Source organism: Taudactylus pleione, unplaced genomic scaffold (genome assembly GCF_031769625.1).
Source record: "Taudactylus pleione unplaced genomic scaffold, aTauple2 ptg000086l, whole genome shotgun sequence".
NCBI classification, from domain to species: Eukaryota; Metazoa; Chordata; class Amphibia; order Anura; family Myobatrachidae; genus Taudactylus; species Taudactylus pleione.
Genome location: NW_028284488.1, coordinates 7,134,571 through 7,160,805, shown reverse-complemented (window position 1 = coordinate 7,160,805; position 26,235 = coordinate 7,134,571). Strand labels below are relative to the sequence as shown.

The 26,235-nt window shown below is 44.6% G+C and overlaps 1 protein-coding gene across 1 annotated transcript in view; it reads left to right on the top strand.

The window, feature by feature from the left end:
- Nucleotides 1-26,235, top strand: part of LOC148529145 (uncharacterized) — a 146,742-nt gene that overhangs the window by 99,419 nt on the left and 21,088 nt on the right. Inside the window, exons 8-9 of the mRNA XM_088468890.1 lie at nt 6,491-6,556; nt 12,377-12,539. Of these exons, the coding sequence (XP_088325016.1) occupies nt 6,491-6,556; nt 12,377-12,539 (229 nt within the window). The remainder of the gene's footprint in view (nt 1-6,490; nt 6,557-12,376; nt 12,540-26,235) is intronic.

Below are 26,235 nucleotides of genomic sequence, written 5' to 3'. Positions count from 1 at the left end.
CGTGCACCTGTGTCATAAGTAAAGGGCCGGCTGGCTTGACCGTTAAGGGTGCTGTAACCCCCGAAAGTACACTCCAGTCCAAACCAAAAAAAAAATTATTTTCTGTGTTTGTGAATTGTGTGCGCAGTAGCCGCACGTGCATCAACAAAGTAGTGCCAAGCGTGCACCTGTGTCATAAGTAAAGGGCCGGCTGGCTTGACCGTTAAGGGTGCTGTAACCCCCGAAAGTACACTCCAGTCCAAACCAAAAAAAAAATTATTTTCTGTGTTTGTGAATTGTGTGCGCAGTAGCCGCACGTGCATCAACAAAGTAGTGCCAAGCGTGCACCTGTGTCATAAGTAAAGGGCCGGCTGGCTTGACCGTTCAGGGTGCTGTAACCCCCGAAAGTACACTCCAGTCCAAACCAAAAAAAAAATTATTTTCTGTGTTTGTGAATTGTGTGCGCAGTAGCCGCACGTGCATCAACAAAGTAGTGCCAAGCGTGCGCCTGTGTCATAAGTAAAGGGCCGGCTGGCTTGACCGTTAAGGGTGCTGTAACCCCCGAAAGTACACTCCAGTCCAAACCAAAAAAAAAATTATTTTCTGTGTTTGTGAATTGTGTGCGCAGTAGCCGCACGTGCATCAACAAAGTAGTGCCAAGCGTGCGCCTGTGTCATAAGTAAAGGGCCGGCTGGCTTGACCGTTAAGGGTGCTGTAACCCCCGAAAGTACACTCCAGTCCAAACCAAAAAAAAAATTATTTTCTGTGTTTGTGAATTGTGTGCGCAGTAGCCGCACGTGCATCAACAAAGTAGTGCCAAGCGTGCACCTGTGTCATAAGTAAAGGGCCGGCTGGCTTGACCGTTAAGGGTGCTGTAACCCCCGAAAGTACACTCCAGTCCAAACCAAAAAAAAAATTATTTTCTGTGTTTGTGAATTGTGTGCGCAGTAGCCGCACGTGCATCAACAAAGTAGTGCCAAGCGTGCACCTGTGTCATAAGTAAAGGGCCGGCTGGCTTGACCGTTAAGGGTGCTGTAACCCCCGAAAGTACACTCCAGTCCAAACCAAAAAAAAAATTATTTTCTGTGTTTGTGAATTGTGTGCGCAGTAGCCGCACGTGCATCAACAAAGTAGTGCCAAGCGTGCACCTGTGTCATAAGTAAAGGGCCGGCTGGCTTGACCGTTCAGGGTGCTGTAACCCCCGAAAGTACACTCCAGTCCAAACCAAAAAAAAAATTATTTTCTGTGTTTGTGAATTGTGTGCGCAGTAGCCGCACGTGCATCAACAAAGTAGTGCCAAGCGTGCACCTGTGTCATAAGTAAAGGGCCGGCTGGCTTGACCGTTAAGGGTGCTGTAACCCCCGAAAGTACACTCCAGTCCAATCCAAAAAAAAAATTATTTTCTGTGTTTGTGAATTGTGTGCGCAGTAGCCGCACGTGCATCAACAAAGTAGTGCCAAGCGTGCGCCTGTGTCATAAGTAAAGGGCCGGCTGGCTTGACCGTTAAAGGGTGCTGTAACCCCCGAAAGTACACTCCAGTCCAAACCAAAAAAAAATTATTTTCTGTGTTTGTGAATTGTGTGCGCAGTAGCCGCACGTGCATCAACAAAGTAGTGCCAAGAGTGCGCCTGTGTCATAAGTAAAGGGCCGGCTGGCTTGACCGTTAAAGGGTGCTGTAACCCACAAAGTACACTCCAGTCCAAACCAAAAAAAAAATTATTTTCTGTGTTTAGCCGCACGTATATATCAAATCGATATAACATAAATGGAGGACCAAACTTTCTCCGATAAAAATAAAATAGAGAAAGATCAAGAACCACTTCCTCCTAGTGCTGAAGCTGCTGCCACTAGTCATGACATAGACGATAACATGCCATCAACGTCGTCTGCCAAGGCCGATGCCCAATGTCATAGTAGAGGGCACATACAATCCCAAATGGCAAAGTTCAGGAAAATGACCTTGAAAAAGACATTTAAATCAGCTGAAGAGAAACGTAAACTTGCCAATATGCCATTTACGACACGGAGTGGCAAGGAACGGCTAAGGTCGATCCCTAGTATGTTCATGACTAGTGGTTCAGCTTCACATGACGATGGAAGCCCTCCTCCCACTAAAAAAATCAAAAGAGTTAAGCTGGCAAAAGCACAGCGAAGAACTGTGCTTTCTAAGAAGATATCACAAATCCCCAAGGAGAGTCCAAGTGTGGTGGTGGTTGCGATGCCTGACCTTCCCAGCACTGGACGGGAAGAGGTGGCTCTTTCCACCATTTGCACGCCCCCTGCAAGTGCTGAAAGGAGCACCCACAGTCCACTTGCTGATATGCAAATTGAAGATGTCACTGTTGAAGTACAACAGGATGAGGATACTGGTGTAGCTGGCGCTGAGGAGGAAGTTGGCGAGGAGGATTCTGATGGTGATGTGGTTTGTTTAAATCAGGCTCCGGGGGAGACAGTTGTTGTCCGTGGGATGAAAAAGCCCATCACGGTCATGCCTGGGCAGAAGACCAAACATTCCACCTCTTTGGTCTGGCAATATTTCTATCCAAATCCGGACAACAACTGTCTTGCCATATGTACCATATGTAAAGGTGAAATAAGTAGGGGTAGGGACGTCAACCACCTAGGAACATCCTCCCTTATACGGCACCTGCAGCGCGTTCATAAAAAGTTACTGTCAAGTTCAGAAACTTTGGCTAAGACCGTAAGCAGTCCAGGGACACCTAAATCCCATTGTCCTGTTGTATCCAAGCGCCTGCAAACCACACCGTCAACTCCCTCCTCGTCAATTTCCTCCTTAGTCAGGATCGGAAGTAGTCCTGCAGGCCATGTCACTGGCATGACTGACTCTCCTATCCGGGATTCCTCTGGAGGATCCTGCATTGCTACGCCTACTGCTGCCGCTGCTGCTGTTGCTGCTGCTGGGAGTCGTTCATCATCCCAGAGAGGAAGTAGGAACACCACTACTTTTACTAAACAATTGACCCTCCAACAGTCCTTAGCGAGGAGGATGAAGTACGACAGCAGTCATCCTGAAGCAAAACGTATAACTGAGGCCTTGACTGCTATGTTGATGTTAGACGTGCGTCCGGTATCCGCCATTAGTGCAGTGGGATTTAGACAATTGATGGAGGTAGTGTGTCCCCGGTTCCAAATCCCGTCTAGATTCCACTTCACTAGGCAGGCGATACCGAGACTGTACAGAAACGTCAGAAAAAGTGTCCTCAGTGTCCTGAAAAATGCCGTTGTACACAATGTCCACTTAACCACGGACATGTGGACAAGTGGAACAGGGCACACTAAGGACTATATGACTGTGACAGCCCACTGGGTAGATGTATCACCTTACGCAGCAACAGCAGCAGCGTCACCAGTAGCAGCATCTCAGAAACGCCAGCTCGTTACAAGGCAGGCTACGCTGTGTATCACCGGTTTCAGTAAGAGGCACACCGCCGACAACCTCTTAGAGAAACTGAGGGAAATCATCGCCCAGTGGCTTACCCCACTTAGACTCTCCTGGGGATTTGTGATATCTGACAACGCCACCAATATTGTGCGGGCATTACATCTGGGCAAATTCCAGCACGTCCCATGTTTTGCTCACACAATAAACTTGGTGGTGCAGAATTTTCTGAAAAGCGACAGGGGCGTGCAGGAGACGCTTTGGGTGGCCCGAAAAATTTCTGGCCACTTTCGCCATTCAGCGACTGCGTGCCGAAGACTGGAGCGCCAGCAAACACTCTTGAACCTGCCCCGCCATCACCTGAAGCAAGAGGTTGTGACGCGGTGGAACTCAACCCTCTATATGCTTCAGAGGATGGAGGAGCAGCAAAAGGCCATACAAGCCTATACATCCACCTATGACATAGGCAAAGGAGGGGGTATGCACCTGACTCAAGCGCAGTGGAGAATGATTTCCGTGTTGTGCAAGGTTCTCCAGCCCTTCGAACTTGCCACACGTGAAGTCAGTTCAGACACAGCCAGCTTGAGTCAGGTCATTCCCCTCATCAGGCTTTTGCAGAAGCAGCTGGAGAAAGTGAAGGAGGAGCTAAGACGGAGCGATTCCGCTCGGCATGTGGGACTTGTGGATGAAGCCCTTCATTCGCTTTGCCAGGATTCCAGGGTGGTCAATCTGTTGAAATCAGACCACTACATTTTGGCCACCGTGCTTGATCCTAGGTTTAAAGCCTATGTGGTGTCTCTCTTTCCGGCCGACACAAGCCTGCAGAGGTGCAAAGACCTGCTGGTGAACACACTGTCAGCTGAAGCGGAACGTGACACGTCAACGGCTCCTTCTTCATTTTCTCCCGCAACTGGGGCTGCCAGGAAAAAACTTAGGTATCCTAAGCAACCCGCTGGCGGTGATGCAGGGCAGGCAGGACCAAGTTTGGACATCTGGTCCGGACTGAAGGACCTGGCAACAATTTCTGACATGTCTACTGTCACTGCATATGATACTGTCACCATTGACAGAATGGTGGAGGATTACATCGGTGACAGCATCCAAGTAGGCATGTCAGACAGTCCATACCTGTACTGGCAGGAAAAAGAGGCAATTTGGAGGCCCCTGTACAAGCTGGCTCTATTTTACCTGAGTTGCCCCCCCTCCAGTGTGTACTCCGAAAGAGTGTTTAGTGCAGCCGGGAACCTTGTCAGCGAAAGGCGTAGGAGGTTGCTTCCACAGAATGTGGAGAAGATGATGTTCATCAAAATGAATTATCAGCTCTTCCAGGGAGACCAGCCTCCAGAAGGTACAGAGGGACCTGTGGTGGTGGATTCAAGTGGGGACGAGTTAATACTTTGTGAGGATGAGGATGTACACACTGAAGAGGGTGAGGAATCGGTGGATGAGGAGGATGAGGATGACATCTTGCCTCCGTAGAGCCAGTTTGTGCAGGGACACATTAATTGCCAGCTTGTTTTGTGGGGGCCCAAACGAACCAATCATTTCAGCCACAGTTGTGTGGCAGACCCTGGCGCTGAAATGATTGATTTGTTAAAGTGTGCATGTCCTGTTTATACAACATAAGGGTGGGTGGGAGGGCCCAAGGACAATTCCATCTTGCACTTCTTTTTTTTATTTGCATTATGTACAGTTTGGGGCCTAGTTTTTCTAACTGCCATCCTGTCTGCCACTGCAGTGTCACTCCTAGATGGGTCACGTGTTTGTGCCGCCCACTCGTGTCGCTTAGCATAGTCATCCAGCTACCTCGGTGCAACCTTTTGGACATGAAAACACTATTGTGAGGTGTGAGGTGTTCAGAATAGACTGGAAATGAGTGGAAATTAAGGTTATTGAGGTTAATAATAGCATAGGAGCAGAGAAACCAACAAATTCTGTGATTTTAGCTGTTTTTATGCTTTTTAAAAAAAAAATACAGATCCAAAACACAAAACCCAGAACCCAAAACACGGAAGGGTGGTTTTGGCAAAACCAATCCAGATCCAAAACACGAAGAAAGATCCAGATCCAAAACCAAAACACAAAACACGAAAAGTGGCCGCTGCACACCCCTACTTTAAATTAGTGACAAATGAGACTCCAGCAGTCGATAACAGTGTATACTTGCAACTTTTGAATCTATCTTGCCACTTGCCCTTTGGGCAAGTGTAGAGGGGTGGTGCATGATGGCGCGATCTGTGTATTAATGCAACTGACGTTCTCACACAGAGGAGGCGGTGCCTTAGGGAACACATGTATCATCTCGACACGAGCCCTGCCTATTAGTAAAAACGTTGAAAAACGGTTTCATCAGAGCTCTATATATATGGTCCACTTTGATTGCAGTGGTAATTACCAAAGAAAACCAATAAAAATAACAAATTGAAAGAAGCTGGGATCAATATTAAGTATGCACCGCTGTTCAACACAATACAATCAACACAATTGAGGATTTCAGATGATCGTCCTCCTTAGATCTTTCTCTTGGATAAATATATATATACTTCATATAAAGAAAGAGATAAAATTGGGTAATATTGGTAATTGGGTAATATGGCATATATCACTCCTTCACACAAGTGGTGTAGGAAGTGTCGCACCACAATTTAGAATGATAGCACAATCTGCATATATGCAAGGATTATAACATTATATACACCAATAAATAGAAACAGAGCGAAAGCCCCCAGGGTATTGCTCTTACAATATGATCACTTGTTGTTCAGGCTCATCATTATACTTTAAAAAAGACTGACACTACTTAATAGCCTTCACTCAGTCTTAAATTACACGTACACAGAAAAAAATAAAAACGACATCTAGCATATTATCGTTTTATAAAATATGTCACACTCACAATAAACAAGATATTGTAATTGTTGCTTTTATATATAAACCTCCCAAAAAACCTTTTCCATAAAACAATATGCAGCCTCCTACCAGAAATATTGGTATGCCTACATTACAGGAAAAAGAAATGTGATAAAGGCGGGTGGACATTTTGTTTGTGTATTCAAGTATGTATAAATGTGATGTATTTTCTGTTTTTCATATTTACTCTTTGTAATACAGGGATCTACAGGAAGAGCTAAAAGAATTTGAAGATAACCTGAAAGGAGAGATGGAAAACTGTAACAGGTAAATGCCATTTTTTAAAAGTTTCAAAGGTTATTAAATTTGTTAGACTTAATTATACTTCAAAATAAACAAAAAATGCTGCAATATACATCCTCCTAACAATCTATTTTGTAAGTTAAAGAAAAATTTCACCTACATTAAGCCTTTACCATACATGACCCCTCCCTCCAATTCACTTTCAAACAGTCTCTAAAAAAGACTGTTGCAGCTCTCTGTATGCTGCCTCTGTGTTAGACTTGCAGGTCTTTATTCGTATTGAGACGTAAACGCAATTTGATGCTTTTTTTGTCACAGTTTGCATTTTTCTTTAGTGCACATGCACAGACCTGCAACTGGGATTGGTCATACAGTGTGGATGTGTTATGGTAGTGTAGGAAGAATTACGTGCTATGGCCTTGATTCAGAGATGGACGGTAAAGAAAACCAGGGGACCCCACACCATTTTTTTTACCTTGATTTATCCCATACTCGCCTAGGCACAAGAGCTAGGGCTGGGTAAGCTTAAACGGAAGGATCCTACTATTTTAAAAAATTGTTGGTATTATTATTAATATTATTATTATTATTATTATTAATTATTAGCTAAAGTCCCTGGCGTTGCCCTGGTTTAAATCTTCAAGTTATTAAGTTAGGCATCCCAGACCAATTGCCACCCCTCTGTGAAGTTTTCATCCAAATCCATCCAGTGGAAGGCCCAGAACATGCTCCCCGGGTCAAAGTTCTGCCCCAGCATACACCAACGGGAGGTCCGACTGTGACCTCAACCCATGTCTTCTGGGATCCAATGTTACCATTCTGTGAAGTTTTCATCCAAATCCATCCAGTGGAAGGATCAGAACAGGCTCCCTGGGTTAAAGTTCTGCCCAGCGTACACCAACTGGAGGTCCGACCGGGACCTTAACTCACCTAAAACCTGGCCAGGATCCAACTGGACCATCTCGCATTGGTTTCATCCCAATAGGTGCAGGGTTGTCTGAATGCATAACCGGACAAACAAACAAATGGACCAATGAATTTTAAACATAAGGTTATAGTAATAATAATAATTGTTTCATTATTTGTTTCTTATATACGATGTACAGCGGGAGATATGTGACAATTTTATTATATGATACAGTGTACTGTTAAGCTTAGTAAAAAAAAAAATAGGATTCCCCCCTCTAAGCTTATCCAGCCCTAGCTATTGTGTCTAGGCTGGTATGTGAAAAATCGGGGTAAAAACTGCCAGGGGGGTCCTCTGCTTTTCTTTTTACCAGCACTAGGCTTGACCAACAAGGACTAATGGAACCAGCACTAGGCTTGACCAACAAGGACTAATGGAACCATAGAGGGCATTACCTTCACATTACCTCTGTATCCACCATCACCAGGGTACTCCATACCCTGGTGACAGTGGGTACAGAGGTAATGTGATTTTATAATAGTAAATTGGTTTTGTACAGGTGAACTACTGGTCCCAGCAGCCTGCCAGGGCTGGATAGCACTTGTCGAATCACAAGTTGCAGCATGCTTGGGCATCAAGGTCCCACTGGTACCTGTAGTCCACCTGTAAAAAAAAAAAAATTGACAAGATACACACACACAGAAGAGGCAAAAGTTTTATATGGACAATATATTTTATGTAGTGTGTTCAACATATGCTCAGGAATTGTTACACGTCACTTAAAAAAATCCTGCATATCATTGCGAAATTGTTGGACATAAAGTACACTAATTTAGCAACTGTTTAGTGTATTTAAGAAAATACATATATAATTCATAATTAAAATATTAAAAATAAATAATAGTAATATATAATAATAATAATAATAATAATAATAAAGTCTCCTCCTAAGCTTAATAGTAAATTGTTGCACAATGTATTGTAAATTGTCTCAGGACACCCTTTCATTTCTTGGGAGTGTCTTATAGGCAGATTATTTCTGCAATTGTCACACACATAATTCAGCCGCTGTATGTTGTATATAAAAAAATATTAATAATAAGCATTATTAATTATTATTAATAATAAATAATAATAATAATAGCTGCAATTCAGAAATTGTTTCTCATATTGTAGTTATGTAAATTGTCACAGATCCCAAGTTCAATTCTAGGGAGAATGTCCGTGGTGTGTTCAACTTTCACTCAGAAATTGCCACACATCTCTTAAAAAATGTATATCATTGCTGAAATTGTGGCACACACTGTACATTGCATAAAATAAAAATGTTAAAATAAATATATATTTTTTTAAATGATGATGATAAGACTAATACTGAAATAAACATTTTATTTGGGTCCCTCTACTAAAATTAATTGTAAATTGTCGACCTATTTCTAGTGAGTACTGTATATTTTAGGCATTTTTCCAATTGTTGCAATTGTCACACACATATCACATTTATTCAGCCTCTGTATGTTGTATATAAGCAAATTATAAATGTAAAATAAATAATAATAATAATAATAATAAGAGCATGGCACCTGCTACCATTCAGAAATTGTAGCACATATTGTAGTTCTTTAAATTGTTGCAGGCAAGTTCATTTCTATGGAGAATGTCTGTACTGTTGTCGCACATTGCTTAAAAATGTTGTATGTCATTGTGAAAACTGTCGCACAACCTATACAGTGCAGTAAATAAAGATTTTTAAAAAAATAATAGCTAGAAAAATAAAGGAAATTAAAAATAAATGATGATGATGATGATAAGAAGAAGAGGGAAAACAAAATGTGACCCACCCTTCTAAGCTTAATTGTAAATTGTCGGACATCGTACCCTTCATATTATTATGGTGTCCGTAGGGAGTGTATCATCAATCTGAAATTGCCGCACACAGTTTCCAAAAATTTCACAAATCATTGCTGAAATTATCGCAAGCGAATGCAGTATACTGTATTTATTTAGCAGTTGTACAGTATATATAAGAAAATTAATAATTAAAATTAATATTTAAAATATAACAAATATATAATGGACACCTGTCTAAGCTAAACAGTGGTAAAAAAAAAATTTTGAAACAGATCACAGTACACGCATACTGTACCGTAGAGAAAAAAGATTAAATAAAAACTCCCCCAGACACCCTCATTTACCTATTTATTATCCAGGATCTTGCACTTAGGTGCATTAGAAAAGTGTACTGCATGTTTACATCTGCAACTGTTTACACTGTGCATACAGGATTGGACTTGCTATACTGTAGTACCATCTCCATCCACTGCTATTGTATACAGTACTGTAGTTTTCATTGGTGGAGCACTGGCCACCTAGCGGTTAAGCTGTGTATTGCATGCTGTGGACCCCCTTGCGTTCTAGCGAGCCGACCCACAGCCTAGCTGCAAGTTTTACATGCTGCAACAAAGATGCCTGTTTGCTGTGACTAGAGCCACAATATATGAGGACACATCTGTAAAGGTCTCATGCAAATATCCGCTGATAATGATTACCATTATTTCCATGAGCATATGGATCAGGTCAGTGCAGTCGCATAGATGCTGCTTGTCTGGCTACTGAAATATTGGGGTCATGTTTGGAAAAAGCATAGGTACAGTACATTACATATGAAAAGTCTATTAGGGAATGAACCAATGAACCCTCTAGGACTCTTGTCCAACGACCAGCCCCAATGTTATAGCAATAGAACCTATGTTTAATATTGATGACTCTCTCCCAACAACAGACACGTAAAATGCATAATGTTTACATTTATTAATTACACCTATACCACTCAAAGATCCAACATTAAATAATTAGTATTCATGTTTAAAAAATAGTTCTGTTTCCCAATAAACAGCCTGTCATTAAATGAATAGCATTCACATTTATTAAATACACCTATTTGTCACCCATATAGTCCTGGTATTAGATGATTAATATTCACATTAAATAAACTACCCTGAAATTAAATAATTCGTTTTCAATTAATATTTTAGTAAACAGCAGTTCTTCTCCCCAAAACTCATCTCCACATTAAATGAATAATAATAATAATAATAATAATTTTATTTATATAGTACTTTTCTCCTAAAGGACTCAAAGCCTCACAACACCCAACATTAAATAATAAAATGTCCCATCACTTTACAATAAACTTATAAGCACTATCCTGACCCCACTTTTACATTAAACACCTCCACCATCAAATACATTTTCCCCACTAATAAATGTATATATCCCACAAACCATAACATGACTATAACCCTCCTTTACAATTAAATGAATACCCCAGTGCCAACCCAATTATAATAAGAGCCTTCTCTATCCCTTACACCAGGGGTGGGAAACCTTTTTTCTGCCGAGGGCCATTTTGATATATATAACATTATGCACCTGCCTGGTGCAGGCGACGCCCTTCCGTGTGACATCACACTGGGGCGTGGCCACAATAACTGGTGATTACAGCAATGCCCGGAGCATCCTGATGATGCACTGGGAAGCTGTAAGGGCAGCGGGGTGACCGTCTGAAGAGTCCTAAGGGTGCTCCAGGCGGCACTGCTGTATAGATTCTGGCCACAGAGTGCCATTCTAGGCACCCTGCTAGCCAGATGAGGCTAGCAGAAAAAAGCTCTGAGGGCCAGACCAAATGATTCTGCGGGCCTTATATGGCCCTAGGGCCTGAGGTTCCCCATCCCTGCTGTACACTATCCTTCTTCTGGCACTCTACATTTCAGATACAGATTCATCTGCCTGTCTATCTTGCTTCCTGCACAAGTGGAGGTGATAGGCATGTCAGGTGGGGCTTGCCCCATGTGTTAAAATGTGTCAGCAGATTACAGAAGGACAGTAACATACAGTGGTAAGGTAGGAGAGGAATGTATCCGTAGATTCAGGGTCTCATGCAATAAAGTGACTGGTTCCATGGGAGTAACCAGTCCTTTTATCATTCTCGAGTTGAAGTGGGATCGCCGGTCAAATGCAAACTCCCCTAAGTGCGTATCTGAGTGCGGCACCCACATAGTAGTACAAGTACCCTATTATGTATCGAGGTTAAATTAATACATTTTTTATTGTTGCAGCTCTTTTAATTGTTTGTCTCCTTCAATCTTAATGGTTTGATACTATTTGCTATACTGAAACAATATCAATGTTATTTAAATGATATTTTACTTTACTGTTTGAGATGTTTTGCACCTAAATATGAGTCACTTACCAAAAGTTTGCTTCTGTTCAGAGTGATTAATCCCATCCTACCAGAGAGTTCCATAGTGGCAGCCCAGAACTTGAACAATACAATCATTAAAGGATGTGCAAGCTCAAATTTACAGGGAATGGACAGTATTTATATCATAGGTTGTATAGACAGACCTAGTTTCAGACATTATTCCTCTGCTTAAAGGAGGTATACAGAGCCAGTATGCTTTTCTGTTTTTACCAGGGGATATCATTGTATGCCCCCCCCATCCATGATATCTCTGGAGGGGAGGTCACAGTGGGATATTCAGGGGACAAGGAGATGCGATTCATGTCATAAAGTCTCACCCTGTGTTGTACAGTTTCATACATTTGCAAAATCACACTCTGGGCAGGGCTTAAAGATGTGATTCAATGCAAATTGCACCATCAAGTCCCCAGACCACTCTCTTCAGTGGCTAAGAGGTTGGTCACCAATATTTGGGAGTCTCCCAGACTTTCCGGGAGAGTAGACAAGTATGTTGTTGTGTCATGTGACAATCAAAACTTTCAGAGTAGCTGTGGACATTACCACATCAGGCCCTTTTGTCTATGACACCAAAAGCAGCAGCTCTCGCAAGACAAGTGGATTTACCTGTTGACATTTTCAACAGGTAAATCCAAACTCATCAATGATATTCTTGTTCTGTTTGCCTGTATTGCAGATATATTGATGACATTCCACAAGACGATTTCTACAGTATTGACCCACACAGGGTTCAAAGTGCTACAGAGCAATATTTATTTACTAAATTCTGGGAGAGATGGCAACATGGGAAGAGGAGGTCTGGAAATGTGCCCTTCAAAGATTTGACAGAATCTGAGGAGGTAGGAATTTAGAAATTATTAACGGACTTCCATACTTTTTCTAAATAATAATAATAATAATAATATGTCTTTATTTTATTTTTTAACTAGTGCTAAACTTAGAAATATAACCCATTCCCACATACATAGAACACACACCCACACTGCAAACTCAAAGCTCTAAACCTCCATTTGATTGAGGTAGGTTGGCCCTGATTTCTGTGGCTCACTTTGGTCGGACTTTGGAGCTGATTCAGACCCGGATGCTAAGCTGCGGATGCACGCTATGGGCGATTGTCGCCTGTTTGCACATGCGTCAAAATACGCATGCGCGAACCAGTCATTGCGTCCGGGAATTGTTCGCTCGTAGTACACAGACTGGATGCTATTTTGAGTGACAGCGCCATTTGTGGGTGGCAACAGGGGAATGTGCTTGTGAAAGGGGGAGTGGTGCTGCAAACGCAGGCGTGTCTGGGCGTCAAAATGGCGTCTTATGGGTGTGCATAATTAGCAAAGTAGCGTCATTGTATACGTCACTTGGTTGTATTTCAGCCTGCAGTGATCGCAGTGCTTGCGGTGGGGTAGGGTCGACCTCAAGGGCTAGGAGCAGCTCCGATGGCTCTCGATGGTTCTGATTATTCATACACTTTTTGGAGATGATGTGTGTTAGGAAAGAAAAGTGGGCGTCTTTAGTCTAAAGTGCATTTGCTCTGCCGTCGCTCTCTAACACATAGAGGATGTCCTTTCACCACACAGTGTGATCGCGGAATTTGCATACCCGACCACTTTTGGCTGCAAGAGAGGAACTTCACAATTTAAGGGCTCTGTTTAATTGCATCTATCACTAGACACCAACTGTTTTGTATAGTCACTAAAAGAATGCTATCTACAGTATATTGTATATTGATCATTATATTGCTCTCTGTATTACACAGAGAAGCTATACAATACAATGTCCACATCAGACAAACCACAACAACCACACTTTGTGGCAGCATATGACAATCTCCCTAATTTTCTTTGTTGTCTCTGCTTACATGTCTTATGCTTATCATGTTTATAAACATCAGTAAAAGGAAAAAGGAAAGAAGCTACTTGTTACTGAGTGACACATTTGTTCTACCTCTCTTCTGCATGGAGATTTACTGTAACGAGAAAATATATGCAGCTGTAGAGAACCTACGTAAAAATAAAAACATTTGGTTTTAAATCCCAAGAACATTATGGGGCATATTCAATTTAAAGTGAAAAGTCCGTTGCCGAACTTTTCACCGTCATCAGAGGTCTTCAGGTCGTTCCTGGCGATAATAAAATCAGCCAAAAGTGCTGTCATTTTTGGGGAAATCAGCCTGACACCCACCAAAAGATGCTCTGACATGGGGGTTCACTATGGGTACCGCCAAATAGTCTTGCAAAAGGTATTTGGGGTCTTTAAATGGTCTCAGTAGGTGCTGTTTAGCATCTTAGGGAAAGTGGTGAAGAATAGCATTTAGCAACTTTTTTTGGAAAAATAAGTAGTCCCATCAGATTTGGGATACATGAAAATGGGTACTAGCATATTTTAAACTTGCTAATGTGAAGATTTTAAAAAAGTGAAAAATCCACCTGCCGCAAGCACCTGCAAACAAAAAAAATATCTGGGGCATATTTGGGGACTCCTCCTCAGTCTATTTTGCTAGTTTTAAAGTTTGTCCCCCAACTTTTTTTTTTTTGCCCCCAAAACGAAAGTACTGTTTTGGGGGGTCCCGTGGAGCTTATTTTTTAATTTTTTTAACTCAGATTACCTTTTGGGAACTGTCCAAGGGGTGTAGGGTGTTTTTTTTAAGTTTGTACTCCAAAACCCCAATTCTGCACTATTTTTGGACACCTATTCATAGGTGATACTTTATCGCTGGGTTCGAACCACTGACTTTCCACACCGGCAAAAAGTCAGAAAAATTGAATACAGGGATAAGTCAGAAATGCGAAAATGACATCATCGGCAATAAAGTATCGCCGATAACGGCTTTTCGCAGCCTAATTGAATATGGCCTATATGTATGTCTGTTCCCATATAAATGATCAAATGGAAAGGAAACACACAATCCAAATTCTTACATAGAGAGTACTTTCTGGAGCTGCTGATTCATTGAGACAAGTATGTACTTGAAGTTTGTACAATCACAGGGGGTATATACTATTTGTTCCCGTTGTGTTGATTAGCCTTAATGTAGAAACAAAAACTACTACTTATTTCCAACAATTGCTAACACAAGAAACTGACATACGTTATAATTCTATTACCATGGCACTGCCATTAACACGCTACCACACATAGGGCCTGATTCAGAGATGGACACAAAGTCGATGTCGGATGCAATGGAGCTATTTTTTGCCAAAGCTCTAACCCTCCCCCTAGCCATCCTAACCCTAACCCAAGCATCCTGCAGCCAGACACTAATCCTCCCGTCCCACAGCCTAACCCTAACCCTCCCCCTAGTGCCTAACCCTAACCCTTCCCCTAGTGCCTAACCCTAACCTTCCACCTAAACCCAACCCTAAGCCACTAACCCTAATACTTACAGCTGGAATGTGTTGGGATTCTGACCGTCGTGATGCTGCTGTCTGTTTTGTGACCATCAGCATCCTGACCGCCGGGATCTTGACTACATCCCCAGTGATCACCCCCTACTTTTAAAGATGCAGTCTAAGTGCCTCTGCATTATTTTTATAATCCGCATGAGCAAAGCTTAAAGTTGCAACAATCAACTCCTGTGAAATGGGGAAATATCTGACAGAATATCATATATTTGCTGTCTGTCTTAGGCATTTTCCAGAACTATAGTAATATGCATTAAGGGCAAAATGTAATTGGGTGCGAGTTTAGAAAATGTGAGAGTTTAGCAGTGAACGTTAACACTTTTTAAACTCTCCCAATGCATACTTGCCTACCCTCCAGGAATGGTCGGGAGCCTTCCAAAAATCATGTGTCACTCCCGACCCCCCGGAAGAGCGGGCAAGTCTCCCAGCCAGCACAACATGCCCGCATACCCCCGCTGACATCCGCTCACCCCCTGTTTAAGTGGCTGGTTCAGGGGAGCTGTTGACGCGATTTGCGCTGAATCGCATCATTTTGGCCCCGCCCCCGGGTACACAATGCCGGTAATCTTCGCATTGTGTAGTGGGGACGGGGCTGTGATGAGCGATTGCGCGGCCACGCTCCCTGTCCCCGCCCTCAAAATAGCGTCACGTCCCCCTTCCCCCCCACCGCTGTGCTGAGGAGGCTGCCTCCTCCCGGAAGAGGCAGCCAGATTATCGGCAAGCTTGTCCCAAGGTAATAGGGTCCGAGAACATACAAACTCACATTTTTTCACACTCAAAAAAACTCTAGTGATTTAAACTCACATCCAGATGATTTCCCATTTTGAAGATAAAAGTCGATCAATGTAATAGTGTTGAGAGGTTACTGCTAAACTCTCACATTTTCTAAACTCTCACCCTATTACATTTTGTCCTAAAAGTGATATGAAGATTACTGTCTTACAAATATGTGCTGCAATCACTAAATTGGCATGAAGAATATTTAAAAAGATATTTGTTATTGAAGTCATTGCTTAGGTATACATGCCTACCCTCCCAGAAGTCGCGGGAGGCTCACAGTTTTTCGGGTAACCCCCCCCGCACCCACGGAAGGGGAGGTACTACTCCCGAATTTGACCCTCTTCCTAGTGAAGTGGGGAGAATAAGGAGAATTTTATTTTAGACCAGTGGGTCGGCGAGTATAGGGCTTAGCCTAATGACACGTTTCTATGAGAATCGCATCATTTAGTCCCACCCCCTTATTTAAATATTGCTGTTCGCTACAAATTGCAGTGAGTGGTGGGGTTTAATGACTCATTCCGTCCACCCCCGCCCCCAACACCTCCCAGTTGCTTCTCCCCCCCTGGGCTTCTCCCGGGGAGGAGAAGTCAAATGTCGGCATGTATGTGCTTTGGTAATGATTTAAGTATAATGCATGTTGGTGATATACTGTATATAAGATGTAAACAATAAGGTGCTGTAGAAACAATATCAGTATGAGCATCCTGCTTCAGGTCCTTTATCTATGTGTTGTCCTTTTCACCCACAATACAGCTGCCTTCAGGCAGCAAATACAATCTTATTTGTTTGAAGATACCATCTTCTGTCTTCCTGTTTACACGACCCTACTTAGAACAGACAACATAAAAACAATTCTTTTGCAGGTGTGCATGCAATAAACCTGCCACTTGTGGTGAAAGATCAGGGATGGTCCATAGCAAAACCACAGACCTCTAGCCTGAAGCCTAATGAAAAATGTTAGGAATCTCTCCATGTGTGAGATGCACTGTGTAATTATAATATATCTCGCAGCAGAGAAAACTGACAAAATCTTCATACATCAGAGCATTGCTTTCATTATATAAAGTTACACAGTACACAAATCACTACATACCGTACAACAGATCATCTGCAGAACCAGCAAGACCACTTTATTTCCTAAGAGGGGTATTTCTTATGGTAAACGTTACGTTTGAATATCCTTGTAACATTTATTATTATTATTACCAGTTATTTATATAGCGCACACATATTCCGCAGCGCTTTTACAGAGAATATTCGGCCATTCACATCAGTCCCTGCCCCAGTGGAGCTACAATCTATATTCCCTACCACATGCACACGCACATACACACAATAGGGGTAATTTTGTTAGGAGCCAATTAACCTACCAGTATATTTTTTGGAGTGTGGGAGGAAACCGGAGAACCCGGAGGAAACCCACGCAAGCACAGGGAGAATATACAAACTCCACACAGTTAGGGCCGTAGTGGGTATCGAACCAACGACCTCAGTGCTGTGAGGCAGTAATGCTACCATTACACCATCTGTGCTGCCCTGTGCATCTCTTCAAAATGTGTACACAGGAACGGATTCAGAGATGTATGCCAACCCAATGGTTAGCGCACATCTTTGATTTTAAGTGATCTGCGCAGGCACATGACCCATACTGCACATGCATACCTCCCAACATTTGTGATTTAGCAGTCGGGATATCCGAGTGCACCCAAAAAGTGGGCTGTGCTGTCTCCCAACTACCCCCCACTGCGGGACACTGCGGCCCACGGGTGGGACAGCGGTACAGTCCCTGAATAGCGGGATTGTCCTGCCAAAAGTGGGACAGTTGGGAGGTAGACACACATGCAGTACGGGTCTGCGATCCTGCACACAGTCCGGCAGCAAATTGTCAGTGACTGACAGTCTGCTGCCGTTTCTGGGCGGGCGATGGCCTCCGTTTCCCAAAATGGAGGCCTGTTGCCGCCGCTGTGGGGGAGAGAAAGAGTCCAGGATCTCCGTTGGCTGACAGGAGATTTCTCTTTTCTGCATCTGTGATTGCCTGCTTAAGTGACTACATGGTCACTCATCCGGCCAAGGAGCAGGCAGATGATCCAATGCTGCGTCCATGGATCAGTAATACATGCAGGAGGCGTGAAGCCCAGGGCTGACTCCAAGCGGAGTAGTGCCCTGTACCAATATTGTTTGGTGCCCCCAGCATGCGGACGAAAAGGGAGTGTAGCCTAATTTCCATAGACAATGTCCCTAGATGGTGCCATTTTGGGGCGTGCCAGTATGGTATCCCTTCTGTTTTACGTCATGCTGGGGGCGAGTCCAGCACTCCTTCAGCAGCTGGGCTGTACCTGGCCGTCACCCGACATTAAAGGGATGCCGTCATTCATTCAGCGGCACCACCATCGCTGCTCTCTGCTTAGCAAAGCAGAGCTGCGGCGATACGTTTCCCCAACTGAACGACCACCCGCAGGACACTTCAGCCCGCGGGTGGAAGAGTGATGATAAACTGGACTGTCCTGCTGATAACGGGACGGTGGGAGGACTGCACCTCTATAGGGTGGCACCCCTGTTCGGCTGCACTGGTCGAACACCCCTAGAGTCGGCCCTGGTGATGCCTCCTGCTGCATTACCATAATAGTGCTATCGCAGCTGCTACCATGGAAATATCATCTGAGGCTAAATCACCCCCACAGTCCTGCGCACCAAAGCATTTGCAGAGGTGTCTCCACAGACCAAATAAAGGACATACACTTGGGAGTCACTGCTTTGACCTGAGTGGTGCATGCACAGAACCAAAGCATCCAGTGCTCTTTGTTAATGAGATACAGTGTCTCATTCTTACTGTAGATATAAAGACTGATTTACAAAAAAAAAAAAAAAGCAAAACATGCTCCTCACGCATTACAAATGTCATTTGCATTTATTTGAATGCAGATAAGACCAGTTTTAAGCAATGTGCATAGTTTGTGAGCATGTTCCTATCTTGCACACTTTTGGGAATTACATTCACAAAGGATCAGACACACCAATGTCATTTTCATATATTTTGTTCTTTCCATTTTTACCATATATACCTGATGTGGCATGTTTTCTGAAAACGTTATCATGCTTTATATATTTGGGGCCGCTAATTTTTATCAATTACACTATTTAGCACAGACGGTGTAATGGTTAGCATTACTGCCTCACAGCACTAAGGTCGTTGGTTCGATACCCACTACGGCCCTAACTGTGTGGAGTTTGTATATTCTCCCTGTGCTTGCGTGGGTTTCCCCCGGGTACTCCGGTTTCCTCCCGCACTCCAAAAATATACTGGTAGGTTAATTGGCTCCTAACAAAAAAAAATTACTCCTAGTGTGTATGTGTGTGTGAGCATGTGGTAGGGAATATAGGGCCTGATTCAGAGCCGTTCGCTATTTGCGGTCGTTCGTTAAAAAACAAGGGGTGGCTATTCAAATGATCCGTTCACAAATTGCAGTCTGTTCACACCTCTAAGTCTGAACGAGCGTGCAAAACATACGCTCGTTTATTTGTTAAAAACGCCCCTGGCCGCTCGCACCATACGTCATGTCCGCTATTTATTAGATTAATCGAGTACATCGAACAGCGTATGAACTGCTCGCTATTCTTGTGGTTGGTTTTTTCAACCGCTATTTTGCGAGCAGTTCTGAGTTAAAAAAAAACAAGTGACGTGGTCAATGACGCTGCTGTATTAATTATGCACTCCCTTAAAACGCCCGTTTTGACCTTTAAGCACGCCTGCGTTCGAATTCCACTCCCCCGTTTACAAGCACCTTCCCCTGTTACCACCCACATACGCCTCATTCTGTCACTCAAAATAGCAGGCACTCGCTATATAGCGTACAAACGATTTTCAGCCGCACTGACTGGTTCGCGCATGCGTACTAAAAACCGTACGCATGCGCAGATGTGCGAACATCGCTCAGAACGAGCGTACGGCCGCTAGCGAGCGGCTCTGAATGAGGGCCATAGATTGTAAGCTCCACTGGGGCAGGGACGGATATGAATGGCTGAATATTCCCTGTAAAGCGCTGCGGAATATGTGTGTGCTATATAAATAACTGGTAATAATATTTACTTACTGTCACATACAGTACTTCTCAACATTGACAGATTCTAAATTGGCACAGGGGCATGGCTGTGGGATGCAGGGCCGGCAACAGAAATCTTGGGGCCCAGCACGCATGTTTTTGGGGCCCTCTATTTGCTCCAAATAGGTACAAGCAGGTCGGCCATCGGCTTATCCTCTGTGTCTGTCTAGCCTCATCCCCAACTGTGTCTCTCAGCCTTCTCCTCACCTGTGTTGCACCAGCCTCAACTCATCTCTCCAGCCTCATCCTCACTTGTGTCGCTCCATCACCATCCCTGTCTCCAGCCTCATACTACTGTATCTCTCCATCTCCAGCCATACACTCTTCTCCCGTGTCTCTCAGCATCATTATCCCCCCACCCGTCTCTCAGCTTCATCATCGCCCCCCCATGTCTCTTAGCTTCATCTACTCCACTGTGTCCCTCAGATTAATTCCACTGTAACTCTCATTAATTTCCCAATCCTTGTGTCTCTCTTGACCAGCCTGTGTCTCTCATCTTCATTCCCCAGCCCCTGTGTCTCTCAGCTTCATTCCCCAGCCCCAGTGTCTCCCCAGCCCTGTGTCTTCAGCTCCATTCTCCCCCCACTTAATCTGCAGCCCCCCACCACCCGACCCATTTCTCTAGTCCAGCCCAGTAAACACTTATCTGCTGCCTGCTGTTCCTCCCCCTGGCAGCTCAAGCCTAGCTCCTCTCTGATTCTGTCATGGTGCCACACGAGCTGAGCTGGTTTACTTTCTGTGCCTGTGCCCTGCTTACTGCAAAGGCAAGACACATGAGCTGGGCTCCTGAGATTCCTGAGGGCCGGGAGCCCTCAAAATGTCAGGGCCTGGTACAAGTGTCCCCTTTGTACCCCTTCTCGGTGGGCCTTGCGGGATGTTGGGGTCATGACCCTCAATGGGTATGCTTAACAAAAAAATATTTGTATTGTTGCACATAGTGGAGGTACTGTACCTGACTGCTTCATTCCACAATGAAAATGTCTCCCAATATACCAGAAATCAGGACAAATAAGCAGGATGACAGGACAGTTCTTTCAAATTGGGACTGTCCCACTGAAATATGGACTGTTAGGAACACAGGCCCTGATTCAGAGCCGGACGCTCTGACCAGAGCGCTTGCTCTGAATCAGGGCCCACCTCCATTAATATGGAGCGTCCTCCTGGACGCTCGTATAGCTGTGGGTCACCACCCACAGCATAATATACGAGCGTGCAGGATGATGGTCGCGATGGTCTTGACCATCGCGACCATCGAAACTGCGAGTAGAAGCCTGCGGTTGAGTTTCTCAACCGCAAGGCCAGGAGTGATTTTGGCTCTATCAGAGCCAAAATCACTCCCACTGACATCACTAGTGATTTCAGTGGGGCCGGCTTCAGACGGTAGGCGTTTCCTTGGGAATGCCTCCGTCTGGCAGGCACGCCCCCGACACACCCACCAAAGGGGGCGTGCTGTCAGTCAACATCGACAGCACGCCCCCTTTGATGAGACACTCCGAGCGAAGGAAAGTCCTTCGCTCGTCGCATCTCGCGCATGCGCACGACGGAGCTCCCTACGTCGTGCGCATGTGCAGTGCAGACCATCGACCCACTTGCGAGCGGACAGCCGCTCGCGAGTGGGTCTGAATGAGGGCCATTGGGCCTGATTCAGAGCCCCTCGCTAGATGTGATCGCTTGCACAATGTGTATGCAAATTTCGTAGGCAGTGCTATCGCATAGCAATGCATTAGCACGCCCAGTATTTCTTAGAGAGCGATCACATAGTGTATGCAGACACCCACCAGCCTGTTTTAAGATGCCCACTTGTGCACGTCATGTCCAGGAAGTGTATGCAACCATCGGTACATCGGATGCTATCGCAGTGCTTGAGGTTGACCATACCCTTCCGCAAGCACTGCGAGCACTTCAGTGTAAAAACAAGCCAGGTGACGTGTACTATGATGCTGTCTTATAATTGTGCACACCTCTAAAACGCTGTTGAGATGCTCAGGCACATCTGTGTCGCACCTCCATTCCCCCGTTTTTAATGGCCAGCCCCTGTTACCTCCTACAAACGGCTTTCCCTGTCACTCACTCTGCTGGGCTGTCTATGTGCAGCGAGCGAATGCATTGTGAACTTTCGCTAAGGTATGCGCATGAGCACAATGCATACACACTGCAAACCATCGGCAGCAGCGAGAGTATGCATCTTAGCGAGCGGGTCTGAATGAGCTCCTTTTGTGCGGAACGATCGGGTGCACTACTACTACAATAGTGTGATCGGGCACACTACTTGTTATGCAGCAACAGAACTAGTTATTCTGTCACTGGAGGTGACCAGCTCCAGGTACTGTTGCTCAATATAGCAAGCTTTGGCTTATAGGGTGTCTTATTCACAGATATAAATAGCAGACAGGGATTTCCATATATGTACATCAGACAGACACACACATACACCACATACACACACATACAATATATACAGTATACATGCTCTCCTGGGTTTGTACCGAGAACAAATTTGTTTGTATTTTTTACCCAGTGGCAGATTTAGGGCCTGATTCAGAGCTGCTCGTAAGCGGCCGCTCGTTCGTTCCGAGCGATGTTTGCACAACTGCGCATGCGTACGGATCGTAATAAGTATGCGCGAACCAGTCAGTGCGGCTGAAAATCGTTTGTTCGCTAAATAGCGAATGCCTGCTATTTTGAGTGACAGGAGGAGGCGTATGTGGGTGGTAACAGGGGAAGGTGCTTGAAAACGGGGAGTGGAGATCCGAACGCAGGTGTGCTTAAAGGTCAAAACGGGGCATTTTATGGGTGTGCATAATTAATACAGCAGCGTCATTGACCACGTCACTGGGTTATTTTATAGCCAGAACTGCTCGCAAGATTGCGGTAGGAAAAACCAACCACAAGAATAGCGAGCAGTTCATACGCTGGTCAATGTACTCGATTAATCTAATAAATAGCAGACATGACGTAGGATGCGAGCGGCCAGGGGGCGTAGTTTTCCAAAAAACGACCGCATGTTTTGTACGCTCGTTCAGACCTAGAGGCGTGAACAGACCGCAAAGAGCGAACGGTTCATTTGAATAGCCACCCCTTTTTTCTGAACGAGCGAGCGCAAATAGCGTCTGGCTCTGAATCAGGCCCTTAGACTACAGTGTGTGCTGAATGACATCTAGAAATGTGCCTTCAGCCCATGCATTCCTCCAGCCACAGTATTGCAGGCCCAACTATATAATTACAGTACACAACAGCTTCTCCTGCACAAGTGCTGCTACTGGCTGGGCTCCAAGTAATGATGGAGCAAAACAGGGGTTAAAGTGGTCAGGAACGGGGTGGAACCAGAGGCATATCTATAATGGGTGCAGGGTGTGCAGCGCACATGGGCTCCTGGGTCCAGGGGGGCCCACGCTGCACACCCTGCACCCATTAACTTTTTACACTTACCTGTCCATTGTCTCCTGTAGTGCAGCTCTGCAGCGCCGGTCTGGCGCTGCAGAGCAGCAAAAGTCCCTGGGAAAATGGCGGTGGCTATTTCCCTGGTGAGTCCTGCATGCTCAATACTGCTGTCCCCGGGAAATCGGCATGGTCGCTATTTTCCAGGAGACCCGCGCATGCGCAGTAGATTATAGCTCTAAGCCAGAATCTACTGCCAATCCACCCACCGCGGCACCACAAGAGAAAGGAAGGGACCCGTCTGGAGTTCTGTCACCTCTAATGGTAGGTGGAATTAGTTCTGCCACCGCCATATTCCTGAATAGAAGTCCCACAGAGAGCCACTCTGTCTGGCAGCGGCCACCTTCCCCGCCTCTGTGTTCCTCCTCCTCCACCTGTGGCCCGCCCATCCTGTCACTCACTCTATGGGCCTGCGTCCTGATGGCTCCTTTTGCAGCACAGCATATGTGACGTCATGCCGTCACCACTGCTGCATAGTGCACTGAGGAGCCGCAAAGAGGAGCAGGGGCCAGAGCAGGCACGAAGGTGAGCTGCTGCTAGAGGGACATTGGGGGGATAAGCAGCTGGTGGGAGAGGAGACAAAGGGTCTGGGAGCTGCTGTAAGGACACAAGGGAGTAACCTGGAAAGACACAGGAGGATGGTGTTGGAGTGAAGATGCAGAAATAGCACTGGTGAGATGCAAGGGGGGGCTGATGCTTGTGAAGCACAGGAAGATGGTGCTGGAGAGATGGTGGGAAGCTGTTTAGACACAAGGGGGATGAAGCTGGTGAAATGCAGGGGGATGGTGCTGATGAGTAGCAAGGGGGTGGCACTGTAGAGATGCAGGGGGATGATGCTGGAGAGATGTAGGAGGATGTTGTCTCTCCAGTGAAAGAGTTACACTGATGATATAGACCTTTTTTTACTTTTGAAGGGGTAGATGTACTAAGCTCTTGAATTTATAAATTGGAAATTGATAAACTGCCAACCATAAGCTCCTTACTGCCCCCAGGCCCCCGGCCATTCACTTTAAAGTTTCCTATACACAACAGTATATGATTGTAAAGTACAGTTTTCACAGTTGTTCTGGCCTCTCAGAGAAGGTCTGCCCAGTGTGTGTGTGTGTGTGTGGGGGGGGGGGGGGGGGGTAGGTGGCGAGGGAGATGAGTTCCACCACATAGCCCTGGAGCAGAATCAGTTCTGATTTCCAACAATCACAGCTGGATTTAGGTAAAATTGGGCCGAGGGCTGGAATAGAGAAGGAGTCATGTGCTGGGTTGGGTACGGAATGCCGGCAGTCAGCTTACCGACACTGTTGTACCGACAGGGTTAGGATACTGACACCTGTTGGTAAGTATCCTAACCCTACCCTTAGACCTATCCTCCCACCCTAGCGCCTAAACCTAACTCTCACCCCCTAGTGCCTAACCTTCCTCCCTCGTGCCTACCCCCCCCCCAGTGCCTAACCCTAAAACTCCCCATAGTGCCTAACTCTAACCCCTGACCCTCCCCATAACTACACTACTTACTGTCAGGATGCCGTCGGCCAAGATTCTGACTGGTGTCAGGATTCCGGCGTCAGCATTTTGAGCGCCTGTATCCTGGCTGCCAGGATTTCAACTACCTCCCATTCACACAGGGTATACCCATGTTTAACTACCAATAAAATGTCAAGAACATTCACACTTATTAAATTCATACATGTTTACACATATATACGTTCATATGTACTTATGCAAATGTGCAAACATCTATAAATATTTAATTAACACTTTCCTATACATTTTATTTTTATTTCAAGTTCTTTATATATTTAAAATATTGCTGCTATTTCATTTATTTAACATATTGTAATCTACTAAACAATGACTTATATTCAAATTTATATATACAGCATATTATAGATACACAACGCTGTAGAGATACAATGACCATATTCTTGCTTGCGGCACATCTTTGTGGTGCTGGCCTGGAGAGAGCGTGCTGGCTGTTATGTAATAAGTTGCTGGTACTTATACAGAACTTACAGAGACACGACCAATAGTTCTTTTGACAAATCTAAATATATCATATTCCATAAACTATCTAGATCCAACTTACCACCTCATAAAAACCGATGTTCATAAACCCATGCTGACAACATATTGTAGGTTTATTATCTATTTCTGAACAGCATCTCTCAGGATTCCTTCAAATATTTTGCCCACAACAGATTTCAAACTTACTAGTATATTATTTCTTGGCTTTGATTATGGTTCCTTTTAAATAGACAGGGAAGGTTGGTTGGGGTGATAAAGAAAACGTTAATCTCATGCTAAACAGTGATCACAAACTGGAAACCTCTTATGCAGTATTAACCATTGCAGTGCACACTTTTAAATGTTACTTGGTTAATGCAGAAGGAAATGGTAACTCATCTTAAAAAGGTGAAGATAAATAAATCATTGATGTCTTACAGCCACATGTTGGTAATAAATAAAACACTATCTCTTATATTTATGGACCCTCTAATATTAGGAACAGTACTATGAGTGATGGAAAGCAGATGTGGTACCATAAGCTGGCCATACACATGCACGACCAGCATCAGATCAGATTCACCATCCGACTCCCCGGAGCTCCCTGGCAGTCCCGGCAGCATATTTGTTGTTTTTCTTAGCACACGATCTGTCGTACGATCGATCATGTGCCTCACGCGCTCATCAGGAAAACAGTCATTGAAATGACTTGAATGGACGCACGATGCATCGCATGCACAAAATAAACGGTACGATCTGCACACGATAGGATGGAACATATGTGCTGCACATCTGATCATACGATCCGTTTTAGGAGCTGC